At 33.9% G+C, this 15456-nt stretch overlaps 1 protein-coding gene across 2 annotated transcripts in view; it reads left to right on the forward strand.

Moving 5' to 3' along the window:
- Positions 1-15456, forward strand: part of ATAD2B (ATPase family AAA domain containing 2B) — a 150996-nt gene that overhangs the window by 53958 nt on the left and 81582 nt on the right. For both annotated transcript variants that reach the window (XM_060027039.1, XM_060027040.1), the window contains exons 13-15: positions 645-733; positions 6653-6812; positions 11738-11828. In XM_060027039.1, coding sequence (XP_059883022.1) covers positions 645-733; positions 6653-6812; positions 11738-11828 — 340 coding nt within the window. The remainder of the gene's footprint in view (positions 1-644; positions 734-6652; positions 6813-11737; positions 11829-15456) is intronic.

The following is a 15456-nucleotide window of genomic DNA, read 5'->3' on the forward strand; positions in this document are numbered from 1 at the left end:
TTCTGGTGAGAAGTGTAAATTGATACATCAATGGAAGATAATTTGCAAGTATCTAAATTAGGAATGACACATGCCTTTTGAACCATAAGTTCCACTTTTATAATTTTTTATATTGATATGTTTATATTCATGTGAAATGTTAAATGTACACAGATGTTTGTTCAAGCATTATTGATAATAGGAAAAGATTGAAAACAGCTTAAATGTCCATGAGTAGGGGACTCGTTTAATTACGGCACATCCATATAGTGTGGCATTTTGTAGCTGTTAAAAAAGTATGAAGCAGATCTTTATGTACTTACATGTAAGCTAATTAAAATATATCAATAACATAAAATAGGCTGTGTTATACAATAAAAGCAATATGTATAGTGTGTTTAAATGTGTTTAAAAATACATGTTTGTTTATGTGTATAAATGACATGTATGGAAGAATAAACAAACTGAAAACAGTAGTTGTCTACTGGGTGGAGACCTTGTGGTTGGAGTCTGGGGTGATAAGGAGCTTTCCTTTTTCCTGTATAATCTTTCTTACCTGCTGTATGTTGTACCATTTGCTTATATTACCTATTAAGAAAATACAGTAATTAAATTAAAAATGAAAACTAATACAATAAATAATGTTTGCTTTCTTTTTATACTAGGCATATTTGATGAGACCGTCTATAATATTTTTTGATGAAATAGATGGATTAGCTCCAGTTCGCTCTAGCAGGCAAGATCAGATCCACAGGTAATTTTTCCTAATCTGATTATGTTGAATTCTTTTCATTTGTTGACATAGTATTTAGATTTAGCCCTTGGATAAGGGCTATGAGGCTTATAAGATGTGACCTCTGTTCTTGAGGAAGACTTCTTTCATTAGCACAGGGGTCAGCAAACCAGGACCCATGAGCCAAATCTTCTCCCTGTTTTTGTAAATGAAGTTTCATTGGAACACAGCCATATTCATTGCTTTTTGCGTTATATATATATCTCCTTTTGCACTACAAGAGCAGAGATGAGGGAGGGGTTGTGAGAGGAAGATCATATGACTTGCAAAGCCTTAACACATTTACTTTCTGGCCCTTTACAGAAAAAGATGCCTAATCCTGATATAGCATAATGTTTTTGAAATTTATCCACGTCACATACACTAATATTTTGTTCTTTTTAATTTCTGAGTAGTAGTCCTTGGGCAGCATGTGTGTCTCTGTGTGTATGTCTGTATGTGTACCACAATTTGTTTAATTCCTCTGATAGAGATTTGGTTTGCTTCTATATTTGGCTATTATGATAATGCTGCTGTGAACATTTGCATACACATTTTCATGGGACCATATGTTTTCATTTCTGTTGGATAAATACCTTAGAGAGAAATGGCTGAATCCTATGTTAAATGTTTGTTTAAATTGATACTACTTTCCAAAGTGGTTTACCATTTTATGTTTTTAACTGTAATGTATCAGGATTTGGGATGCTTCTCATTCTTGCCAGCATTTCGTATTTTTACTCTCTAACTGTTGCTATTCTAATGAGTGTGTAGTAGTGGATTAATTTTCATTTTTCTGATGACTAATAATATTGAGCATCTTTGCATGCACTTATTGCTCATTTACATATTTTCTTTTGTGAAATGTCTGTTATATTATTTTACCCTTTAAAAATAAAGAAATCATATTGTATGTCTCATTGTAGTGTAAGATTTTTTTTATGTGCTCTTAAAACAAGCCCTTTGTCAGATCTATGTTTTGAAAAGTTTTCTACTAGTCTGGCTTGCCTTTTTCTTAAATACGACTTTTTGAAAATCAAAAAGTTTTAGTCTTGATGAAGCCCATTATGTAAATTTTTTTGGTATATATTTTTGTGTCTTGAGAATAATTTCCTAAACCAATTTGTCAACTATTCTATATTTTCTTCTAAAATATTAGTAGTGTTAGCCCTTAAATTTTGGTCAGTGATTCATTTTAAAGTTAACATTCATATGTCAGCATAAGGTAAGGGTTTGAGTTAATTTTTATAGCTAGTGCAAGGTATGGACTGAAATTTACTTTTTCCATATTTTTTTTTCCAATTGTTCCAGGACCATTTATTGAAAAGGTTACCTGTCTCCATTGAATTACTTGGCATCTTTGTCAGAAATTGACCATTAAGTTGTCTATTCCTAGACTTGTTAGTTGGTTCCATTGATCTTTAGGTTTATCCTTATATCATTGACTTAATTACTTGAGAAATTTATACAGTCTTATTAGTATAAGTCCCCAACCTTGTTCTTTGTAATTTTAAAAAAAATCTTTTTTAAAGAGCAGTTTTAGGTTTACAGCATAATTGAGAGGAAGGTACAGAGATTATTCCATTTACTCTGTGCCCACACTGATACACAGCCTCCCCCATTATCAACATCTTTCATCAGAGAGGGTACATTTGTTACAATTGAGGAACCTGCATTGACACATGATAATCACACAAAGTGTGTAGTCACTCTGGGTGTTTTGCATTTTGTGAGTTTGGACAAATGTATAATAACATGCATATGTCATTATAGTATCACGCAGAGTATTTTCATTGTCCTAAAAATCCTCTGTGCTCTACCAACTCATCCCTCCTTTCCCTCACCACCCCACCCCCTCAGTCCCTGGCACTAATGATTTTTTACTATCTACCCTCGCCCTTTCCGTAATGCTATGTATTTGTAATCATCCAGCATGTAATCTTTCAGGTTAACTTCTTTCATTTAGCAATATGCATTTAGCAATATGCATTGTGACTTTTCTTGGCTTTTTGTTTGTTTGTTTGTTTCTTCTGTTTGCTTTAGGTTTAGTTTTCTCTTTTTCTAAATTATTCAGATGGAATTTTAGACTTTGACTGAAACTTTTTTCTTTTCTAATATAGGCATTGAAAGCTATAAATTTCTTTTTAAGCACTGCTTTAGCTGCATCCCAGTTTTTGACCTCTTATATAATCAGTGTCCTACAGTTCAAACTAATTTCCAATTCGTCTTGTCATTTCTTCTTTGACACAATGAATATTTAGAAGTGTGTTGTTTAGTTTACAAGTTGTGTTTTTTATCTTATTGTTTCTAATTTAATTTTTTAATTGAGGTATAATTAACATAAAACAGTATATTAGTTTCTCTAATTTAATTTTATTGTGGTCAGAAACGATAACTCTTAAAGTCATTTTAAATTCACTGCAGTTTTCTTTATGTCCCAGGTATTGTCTGTGTTGTGAATTTGTATTCTGCTGTTTGTGGTATAATATTCTCTATATATATCAAGTAAGACAGGGTTATAATAATGTTATGCAGGACGTTTTGTGTTTTTACTGATTTTTTTTGTCTAGTTATTTTATGAACATTAGAGAGATGTGGTAAAATGTCCAACTATGCTTGTAGAATTGTCTCTTTAATTCTGCCGGTTTTTGTTTCATTTATTTTGAAGTTTTGTTTTGGGTGCAAACACATTTATTATTTTGGATGTCTTTATTTTTTTATTTTCTATTTATTTTTTTTTTTGCGGTACGCGGACCTCTCACTGTTGTGGCCTCTCCCGTTGCGGAGCACAGGCTTCGGACGCGCAGGCTCAATGGCCATGGCTCACGGGCCCAGCCGCTCCGCGGCATGCGGGATCTTCCCGGACCGGGGCACGAACCCGTGTACCCTGCATCAGCAGGCGGACTCTCAACCACTGCGCCACCAGGGAAGCCCGGATGTCTTTATTTTGAAGTTGCCTTCTAATTATGAAATGCCCCTCTTTATCTTTGTTAACACTTTTTGTTTTGAAACCTATTTTCATTAGAATCTAATGAAATGATTATCTAATGATTATCTAATGATTAAGCTAATCTAGACTTCTGATGTTTTTTGCTTGGTACATTTTTTTTCCGTTAACTTACTACCTACCTTTCAGTGTCTTAATATTTAGAGTATTACTTTTGTGGATGATACATAGTTGGGTCTTGTTTTCCTAACTGGACAATCTCTTCATTTTAATTTGAAAGTTTAATCCATTAATGTTTATGTAATCATTGACACAAATGAATTGGAGAATACCATTTCATGTTTGTTTTCTATTTATGTGTGTTTTCTTTTTGTTTTTCATTTCTTGCTTTTCTAAAGAGAATATTTGGAGATATTTTAGAATCTTTTTATTTTACTACTGATTTTTTAAAAAATTAATTTATTTTTATTTTTGGCTGCGTTGGGTCTTCGTTGCTGCGCGCAGGCTTTCTCTAGTTAGGGCGAGGGGGGCTACTCTTCATTGTGGTGCACGGGCTTCTCGTTGCGGTGGCTTCTCTTGTTGCGGAGGATGGGCTCTAGGCGTGCGGTCTTCAGTAGTTGTGGCTTGCGGGCTCTAGAGTGCAGGCTCAGTAGTTGTGGTGCATGGGCTTAGCTGCTCCATGGCATGTGGGATCTTCCCAGACCAGGGATCGAACCTGTGTTCCCTGCATTGGTAGGCAGATTCTTATCCACTGCACCACCAGGGAAGCCCTACTACTGATTTTTTTTTTCTTTTGCGGTATGCGGGCCTCTCACTGTTGTGGCCTCTCCCGTTGTGGAGCACAGGCTCTGGACACGCAGGCTCAGCGGCCATGGCTCATGGGCCCAGCCGCTCCGCAGCATGTGGGATCTTCCCAGACCGGGGCACAAACCCGTGTCCCCTGCATCGGCAGGCGGACTCTAAACCACTGTGCCACCAGGGAAGCCCCCTACTACTGATTTTTTTAAAGCTCTTTTATTGAGGTATAATTGATACAGAATACTATATATACTCATTGATATACTTAAAGAGTACACTTGGTAATTTTAACATATGTATTTACTTGTGAAACTGTAACTATCAATACATATAAGGATACATATAAGAGAGGTTCCAAATGGTGGGAAAAAGGGATGCAAAAGCTTAGTAACAAATATTCACAGCAGTGTTATTCATAATAGTCATAACATGGAAATAACCCAGATGTCCATTAGCTGATGAATGGTTAAATAAAATGTGGTATATCCACATGGTAGAATATCATTCAGCCTCAAAAAGGAATGAGATTCTGACACATGCTACATGTGTTTATCTTATACATGTAACATTGGTGAACCTCACATACGTTACGCTAGTTGAAACAAAGCCAGACACAAAAGATCACATATTGTATTGTTTCATTTATGTAAAATGTCCAAAATAGTCAAATTCAGAAAATGGTATAAAAGTGTATCAAGTAAATACTAACAGAAAGCTACTATTGCTATATTAGACAAAAGAGACTCTTAAGACAGAAAGCATTATTATACATAAAAAGAGGATCAATTTACAATGATAAAATCTTCAATTTATTAAAAGATGTAATAGTTTAAAATTTATAATTCCCTAATTACTACATTTCAAACTGTATAAAACAAAAATTGGCAGAACTGCAAAGAGTCAAATTGATAATCATTGTGAGAGATATCATGTACCTCTCAGTAATTAATAGACCAAATGAGCATAAAATAAATTCTCTACAGATTATTTGAACAACTTTATTATATTAATCTGATCTTGTGGGCATACTTATCTAAGGCAATTATAGAATGAACACTGTTTTCAAACAGACACAGCATTTATAAAAATTGACCATATATTGTGCCTTAAATCACAACTAATTTCCAAAGTTTAGTAATATACAAAATATAAGAAACAAATGACAAAAAGATAAGCAGAGAATTTTATGTTTTTATCAAGAACTATTGTCCTAACTCTAAGCAATCTCTGGTATTAGTAAAATAAAAAATTATAGCTAACTATGTATGAACTGCAAACAGAGATATGCAGAAATCAGGAAAGTAGAAAGTCACTTCTTTGAAAAAAATAAAATTGACCAACCTGTTGCACAATTGGCCATGATAAAAAAAGACAGTGATAAAGCAATATTTAGGAATACAAAATATGATGTTATTTTAGATTCTGTAAACATTAAAGGTTAAGAGGATGAAGGCCTAAGCTTAAGAGGTAAAAGTATAAAACTTTTAGGAAAAAACCTGTGGGAACATCTTCATGACCTGTATGAATGTTCACAGCTTTTTTGGTAATAGCCAAAAACTGGAAACAGTCTAAATGTCCATCAACATGTGAATCAACAAATTGGGATCCATCCATAAAATGGAATATTGCTTAGCAATGAAAAGGAATAAACTATTGTTAAACCAACAATGTGGTGAATTTCAAAATAATCATGCTGAGGGAAGGAATCCAGAAAAAAAAAGTATTTACTGTGTGATCCCATGTATATAAAATTTTAGGTAATGCAAGCTAATCTATAGTGACAGAACTCAGATCAGTGGTTGCCAGGGGATTGGGTCAAAGAAGAGCAGTAGGGAATGGATTTTGAAGGGCATGAAGAAGAGCATGATGGATATTACTTTTTTTCATTATGGTGATAGTTTCACATACTTCAAAACGTAGCAATTTGTATACTTTAAATATATTCAGTGTATTGTATGTCAGTTATATCTGCAGAAGACTTAAACCTGTTTAGAGTGATATGAGAAAGTTAAATGGAACTTAGTTTTACTTGTGAACATGGATATAAAAATCCATTTTTTTAGTCTTTAAGACTGATAAAAGTTAGTATAAGCAGCAATTTTTGCAACTTTTTCTTTCTTCCCTTTTTAAAATTTTGTCTGAAAATTTTGTTACAGCTCTATAGTATCAACCCTCCTTGCTCTTATGGATGGATTAGACAATAGGGGCGAAATTGTTGTTATTGGTGCTACAAATAGACTTGATTCTATAGATCCTGCTCTCAGGAGACCTGGTCGTTTTGACAGAGAATTTCTTTTCAACCTTCCTGATCAAAAGGTAAGAGTTTTTGATATATTAAGATTTATTTGTGACTCAATTATGAAATATATATATATGTATACATATACTTTGAAAGTGGTATTTTATGAGTTGTCATTTTCAAAATTTTGTGCTTGTTGGATATCTTAGTTACTCCGTAAAAAATTCTTGTCATTATTGAATAATTTAATCTTTTTTGTTAACAATTATCAGAAAGTTTGTGATTTTTAGGAAGTAAGGGTATGATTTTTAGGTTACTATAGATGCTTACTTACTCTTTTCTTTAGTTCTCCACATTGTATTAATTATCTTGTATGACAGGTTATATGTCTCTTGTTCACCAAAGTACCTTTGTTCCCATAAAAATAACGTTTTTAGAGTAATGGTGGCTTTATGAATAAGAGCCCAATATGCAAATTCTCATAGAAATGGCTGTAACATCTTAATTAAAAGCAGCAAATGCCATTCATTATAGTGTAGTTTTAAAAAGAACATAATAAAAAAAATAAGAACATAATTAAAACAGGGCAATATGTAGTCATTGACTATGTAAAATGTTATTTAATATGTTATACAGAGTTCTCTTGTCCTATTTTTACTTGGCAATATTTTGGTTAGTCTTTGACCAGTTTAATCATTGACTGTCATCTTCACTGCACATTTATATTTGAGAGGGAGGGACATATTCAGAGAAGATTCTGTATTTGACAATGCTTTGCATGTATTAAACATATCAAGCCTAATTAGAACCTTTATAACACATACCTATATAAATATAACCAAAAGAGAGCAGAGAAGGTACTACATATGAATATATATATTTATACACACACACACACACATGCACACACGAGCACTTGCTGTTATATGGCTTTGATTTTGGATCTCTGTAAAATGCCTTGTTTATGTACATAGATGTGAGAAGCTTAGTGATTAGTACAGTACAGTAGACTCTAGGGAAATGAAGGCAATGGCTCTGCTGTATAGAGCAGTCTGTGTAGAGCAGTCTCTACCTCAGTTCGACAGTCTGAACAGCCACTATATCTGTCTCAGTTTTGGATTGACGATCCAACTTATAGGCTTTTTTTTGGCACCAAGTTTATTTAGCTTTGTCAGGATGGGAAACATAGTGTATACAGCATCATTTTTGTTACCCGAGTGAGCTTCTAGGGCTGTATCAGTGCATAGAGGTACGCTTAGTTATAGGAGACAAGACTGAAGTAGTCTACTTCAGCATGGGGAAGCATCAGCTATCTTATTTGGAACATCTTACAACAGTTCAAGCACATCTTTTAGGCTCTACCAGTAGATGGGGAATATGCTTATTAGCTCTAAGAGACACAGCCAGTGTTCATTTCGGCACAGGAAAGCCATTACCTTGATTTTCCAATTATCTTCTCTAGTGTCCTAGTCATGTAGGCCTCAAAGTCCATATGCCAACCATAGTCCTCACAATTCAGGTATAGTCCACACAAATCAGAGATTTAACAGTAACCGAGGTCTAGAACAGTACTGTCCAGTTGAATTTTCTGTGATGATGGAAATGTTCTGTGGCTTACTATATTGTATAAGTATGGATCTTGAACATAGTTTTCCATGTTAATTTTAGCTTTCGAAGTTTCAAGAAAACAGTGCTTAAGACCTAAACCTAAGATCATTTTTCTTGGCCTGGGTCTGTGGAAAAAACCTAGACTGGCTGTTCACCTTTTTTTCCTTAGGTAATATTTAAGGTCATGAGACTAGATGATACAATTCCTCTGTCTTAAGAAGCAGTCAGTAAGGTAAGAGGAAAACTAGGAGAGTGGGATTCTGGAAGCCAAGTGAAGAAACTATTATCAATGGGGAAGGTATAATTAACTGTGTCGGATGTTGCTAAATTAAATCACATGACAGAAGATTGGCGATTGTATTTAGCATTATGCAGGTCATTGGTGAAACCTGATGGGAACAATTTCAATTAGTGGTGGGTGCAAAAAACTTGACTCGAATATGGTTAGTTTAAGAGAATGGGAGGGGAGGAATTGGAGACAGTGAATGGAGATAAATTTTTCAAAGTGTTTTGCTGTAATAAGAAGCAAAGGATTGAGGTGAGATGTTGAGCAAATTGGGGACAAGAGAAGGTGTTTTGTTATTTTTAAGATGGGAGAAATATCCCGTAGGGAAGGAAGTTTTGGTGATGAAATTGAGAAAGGAGAATTATCTTCTTGCCTTGATAGGCGAGAAGGGGAATTGGATTTAATGTATGAATGATGAGAATGACTTTATTTTTAATTTAAAAAAATTTTATTTATTTATTTGTCTGTGCTGGGTCTTAGTTGCAGCATGTGGGATCTAGTTCCCTGACCAGGGATCAAACCTGGGCCCCCTGCCCTGGGAGCGTGGAGTCTTAGACACTGGACCACCAGGGAAGTCCCGAGAATGACTATAGATAGGAATTTGATAGTTCATCTGTTATAATAGGGAGAAGACAGAATATTGTGGGTACACATGCTAACAGGTGGACAGAGTTGGTATGGGGTACCTTTGGAAGTTTCCTTCTGATTGCTTCAGTTTTCTCAGTGGATTAGGAAGCAAGTTCTGAACGAGAGGCTGAGTGTGAAGACAGAGAAGCTATGAACTAGTCTGCTGGAAGATAGCCTCATGAATAGAATAGAGAAGGGTTAAGGGCAGTCATAAGGGTCCATTTGGTTATTAATTTAAATTGATACCAGTCAGTGTCTAATATTAGCATGCAGTTTGGGAAGTGGAATATCATGACTCTTGCTATTTGAGCAAGTGACAGTAAAAAACAAACAACAAAAAAAGTAAGTCTTGGTGCCAAATTTTAATAATTTTGTTAACTCTTTATTACCATAAAATAGCATGTACCTTCTTTATGCAGTAATGCTTAATTTCTTTTGTTTATCATCAGCAGCAGTATGATTATTGTTATAAATGTTATGTGTATATTCATGAATCCTAAAGAATGAGTGACCTGAGTTTGCCTTTGACTCTTAATAATAGAGGAAGCTACTTTCTATTAGGAGAAACCATATGAGAAACCATTTCTATTAGGAGAAACCATACTATTCTGTATGCCATATAGAGTAAATTGTAATGAAACATTTCTTGATTTAAATAATTTCTTCTATTTCTTGTTTTTATGATAAAGAAAGGAGACTCTTTATATAGAAAAAGAGAAAGGCACTTAAATGTCTCAGAGACCTGACAATAACTTTTGACTTTACGTAATTAATTTCATTTCCTCTAAATCTTTACTTATTTTGTAAAATGAAGGGATACAGATAGATTTTTTTTTTTTTTTTTTTTTTTTTTTGCGGCATGTGGGATATTCCCGGACCAGGGCACGAACCCGCGTCCCCTGCATCGGCAGGTGGACTCCCAACCACTGCGCCACCAGGGAAGCCCCGATAGATCTTTTTTGAGATATCTTCCAGCTTAGATTTTTTTTTGCCGTGTTTCTGATTCTCTAAGGGTCTTGAATGAGTGGCGCCCCTTCTAATAATGAAGTCTATATAGATTCTTAATGTCATCTTCTAGACTATGTAAGCTCTGAGAATTATATTTTTGGGGGGCCTTGGTTTTATATTCTTTTAATATCTGTTCAGGCAGATATTTCAAGTTGAAAGAAAATATTTCTTACATCATTGATTTATTTTTGGTAGCTGAACACCTAACTTAGAACTTGGAAATGAAGCAATAGCTATTGATTCCAGATTTTGTCAACTTTTTGAGCAAAGTTTATCTTGAAAACTTTCAAGTTCTTTTTGTTTTTGTGCTAGACCCCAGATTCCTCACCAAGGCAATAATATTATCATCTTGGTTATAATTTGCTTTTTCATAGTCTCAAGAAACTCAAGTAGCAGTGTTGAGGAAACAAGTATACTCAATTTTTTTTTTTTTTTTTGCGGTACGCGGGCCTCTCACTGCTGTGGCCTCTCCTGTTGCGGAGCACAGGCTCCGGACGCGCAGCCTCAGCGGCCACGGCTCACGGGCCCAGCCGTTCCGCGGCATGTGGGATTCTCCCGGACCGGGACACGAACCCGTGTCCCCTGTATCGGCAGGTGGACTCTCAGCCACTGCGCCACCAGGGAAGCCCAAGTATACTCAATTTTAGAAAGCATTGTCTTTCCCCTGAAAGAAGGCAAATGTGAAAAAAAAATTCTGATGTGACTTTTTAGGTGATTATGGACTCATACTTCAGTGTTTATTTTTTACTGTGGGAGAAAAATTTCATTTAATTTGGAACCAAGATGTTAAAATTTTGATTGTGCTATACAGTTAGATTTAAGGTAAAGAATGCTCTTTTGAAAGAAAAAAATCAAGGTAAAATTGTTTAAACCTTTCTTTTACAGTGAATTCAATTAATATTTATGGAGATTACCTTGTTATATATTAAATGTGAAAGCATTAACTAACCTACAAGATGATGTTTATTATATTTATTTACTTAACTGAAAACTTCTTCAACTTAAAACTTTAATGATACTTTATGCATATTAGAACCAAAAGGCCTGTGAAATCTAAATATAAGGTTTGTTTAAAAGATGATTATTATAACACATTAAAGTTTTTTTGTTTACATGTTTTCAAATGGTTAAAATGACTTGGAGGAAAGTGAAATTTAGTTTTGAGTTCTAGTCCTATATCAGTCACGTAGTCATATGTGCCGCTAGTCAAGTTCCTTTACCTCTCAGGATGTTAAGTATCTTAGTTTGTGAAACAAAGATCTCTGCTACATAGCTCACAGGGTTATTATGGGAATCAGAGTTGATGCGGATGCCAAGCTGTTTATGTTTCTTTTAAAATAAACAGTTGCTTTTCTGGGATATGGTTAGTTGATAAATTTGTTCCATCTAATACATTTTGGGGTTGAGGATATTTTATTTATTTGTACTTTTTTCCTTAGGCAAGATTTTATTTATCTGTGCTTTTCTTCTTAGGCAAGAAAACACATTTTACAGATCCATACCAGGGACTGGAATCCAAAATTGTCAGATGCTTTTTTAGGTGAATTGGCTGAAACATGTGTTGGTAAGTGCTACTGTTTGAATTTTTTGATTGTCATTGTTTGTTCTGATCAGCCTCCCTTTCCCCTTATGTTTGGAATGTGAATGAGTATAGTTGTGTTTTTGTGCAATAGATGGCTTTGCCTTTAAATGTAAACATTTCACTTGACGTTTGAACACTTCTAAATTAGAATTTTAGCTGCCATTAGGTGTTTTGATTATCAAAGCTCAGTGGTCATATGCCTTTCATTGAGTGCTGGATTTCCAGTATTACTACAGTGTCTCCTTTTAGGAATTGTTCCCTTTCAGAAGTTTTACTAAGAAAAATAAGCTTAAACGAGAGGTGAAGGTCCAGGGATAGGGCAGGATTGTAGTCTTTTACTTCACAGATTACATGATGGACTCATCCTCATGCTGGTGGTTTAGAAAGAAGTTGAGTGAGAGGAGTCTTCAAAGAAAATACTTAATGACATCTGCTAGTATTTCCCCAAATGTAAAACTCTCCAAGTTAATAAGTTATTCACAAAGTAGATCTCCTACAGAGTGAACGAACACTACTGTCCTAAAAGGATATGGTGAGAGTGTTTTATGTACATAGATGACCATATATAGGAGACGGAATTCAGAGGTTTTAGAATTCAGGGTTTTGGCTCTAATTAGGTCTGAAATAAAAATGAATGTGGTATTAAGCAACTGAATATACACACAGGTATTTTTCCTTCATTCTTTTTCTGTCTTTTGTCTGTTTTCCTCTCATTCTCTCAAAAATATAAATTAAAAAATCTCTCCATGAACTTTTTTTAAGCATTATGAAGAAGTCCCCCTAATAAGTCCACTAACAGTCAGCAGTCTACTTGGGAAAATTTTAAAGTTACCAAAACCAAAAAGAACAACTTAGTTAAAAAATCATTGTGGTCCACCATCAAATAATTAAAACTTAAATAGAACATTAGTCCATTCAGTTAGCTACATCCGAATTATCCTCTTCATCCACAGGGACCTCCATCTCCGAAGCAGCATACCTCAGCTTTTGAACCACAAAGACCTCGACATCTTCTGGTGAGGAGAAAACGTAAATCTCTCCAGCACTACTCCAGTTTAAGCTTTGCCTGGTATAAGAGAGCATGCGCCAAACCCATTTCATGTAAATTTGGCTTGACCTTTGCAAAGCCTTGTGCTGCTTTATGGGAGAGGGTGGTATTTGGTACAAAATCCAGTCTTTGCCCTTTTTGAAATTTGACCCCTTTTATTTCCTGTTACTTTTATGATATTATTGTGTTACAGTATAGATCAGAATGGGAAATATTTGTAGATTCATCTGTGAATTTGTCACAGAATGATCCTTAACTGAAATAAGCAGAAGTCTTCAAATAATTTTGGAAATTCCCTAAGAGTAATTTTAAAATTACTTTTTTACCCTGTCTACCATCTGAAATATTATATACTCTAATTCTTCATCTTAAATATTAGACTCTCAGTTTCCTTTTTCATTTCGAAAGGCCACTCCTTCTCATTTTACCAAGTTATTTATTTTAGATTTTAGTCTGTTTCTTAAGTTAAAAAAATTTTAAGACATACTTTTTTATAGGACTGAAAAAGTTCTCTTGCCTTTTTTGGGGGTGGCGTTGCTGGTTTAGAATCTGCTTATATATACTCTATTTTCTTACTGGAGAGTGACATAAAAATCCATTATAATTAACTGACTTCTGATTTTGATTATGACATTTATTTCATTTAAGTTCACTTTAAAAAAAAAAAAAAGAAAAAAGCAAATACAGGTCTTCCAACAGGAACGGAATAGCAATAAATTTTTAATTCATTATGAGCTTAGCACTTAGGTATCCCAAAGATGTTTTAACATGTATGGGTTCAGCTGAATGAAATTTATGCCTAACAAAAGAGTATGCAGTCTTAATGAACGACTGCAAAGATAGTTGACCTCTTGTTAGAGGTTATGGATTTGGTAACTTTTACCTTGAAATGAATTCCCAAGTACTTGGAGGTTTGCATGCATAATAGGTGTGATTTTTAGTAGTCTTCAAATAATTTGGTATCCAGAACATGTGCACAAATAGTAGGAACTTAAGGTTAATGAAGAACTTTAATCTAATCATATTTCTCTATTCATTTTCACTAAGAGGGCCAAAACAATGAAAGGGTATCTGTCAGTGTGGCATCTTAGCTTGTGGACCTTCATTGTTTGGTATTTTACTTAAAAAGTAACTTCATAAAATTTTATTACCTTTCTCTAGTTTATAACCTCTTTGAATAGCTTATATTTTCATTCTTTCAGACAAATTTCCATCTTAATAGCAGTATTTCAGAATGCGTTTTCTTTGGTATCTAGCTATGTGTGTTCATCAGACTATTAGAGTTGTAATGGTAGAACTAGTATGGTTATGGAATTCTTATGGAAGGGATATTGATATTTAACATCAACTTTTAACTCTCAAAAGGCTGTATTTCAGTATTTCTAGAATAGTCATATCATCTATTTTTCTAAACCAGGACCCTTTTGAGAGTGAAAAAATACGCTGTTAATTATGACAAGGCAAATGGCCAAAACCAGGACATGTGGTCACCCTTAATATAGCCTATTTAGCCATGGTTATGATGTACCTTTAATTCTGTTTTAGAGTCTAGTAAGGAAAGTGTATTATTAATTCAGTAGTTCTCAATTTTTTTGTATATCAGTATCACTTGTAAAGTTTTCTCAAAATACACATTTATGATATTAAACCACCACTTAGTGATTCTGATTCATTAAGTTTGTCGGGAATCTATTTTTGACTCATTTTCATTGTTTATTCAGATGACTAGTCAAGGTTGACAACCACAGATATAAACTAGTAATTCTCATTCACAAACAAATGTAAAGAAGATAAATCCTATCATTTATAGTCTGTTGGTTATGATAATCCATGAGAAAATTTACTTCTTTATTTTTTTTCAAGGATTAGTTTATAACTAATGATGAAATTCAAACTTCCAAGCAAAAATTAGGATTTTTTAAAAAACAAAAAAGGGATTATAAGCTACACAGCAGTTCTCAAAGGGCATTCTATGACTTATATTTGTCATTGTGAGCTGACAGCTTGCCAGCACTTAAAAGACTTTAGCGATGAGATTGGTGATGATATTAACAAATGTGATTCTTTTGATATGGTTAATAAAATGTGTCAATATACAAAACATCTATTAAACTCAGTGAAGAAAATTTACTTCTTTAAGTGGAATCTATTATTGTTGATAAGCTTTAAAATTATCTTTAATAAATTAAGAAAAAATGAACAAACATTGCTATTTGTATTATTATGTCAAACATAAATGTTATGGGCAACATTTACTACATAAAATACCTTTTAGTGGCTTTTTTCTGTTCTGCATTGTTTTTGAACGTTTTCTCTTTTTTAATTAGGTTTTTGCACTTAAAAATAGGGTCATGTAGTATGTTCACTAAGTATATATACTTTTAAAGAAGAAAAAGAAATGTGGTTTATATTTTTTTGAAGACGGTAGTTTATTCTTTACTTCCTCTGAAATGGATTATTTAGTTAACTGTTTATAACTGAGCTGGTGTTCTACAGTTATTTTGTTGAACTAATGTAACAGATGTGTATGGAACAGGAAAAGATACTTTTTGTCAGGTTCAT

Source organism: Delphinus delphis, chromosome 12 (assembly GCF_949987515.2).
Source record: "Delphinus delphis chromosome 12, mDelDel1.2, whole genome shotgun sequence".
In the NCBI taxonomy this organism is placed as follows: Eukaryota; Metazoa; Chordata; class Mammalia; order Artiodactyla; family Delphinidae; genus Delphinus; species Delphinus delphis.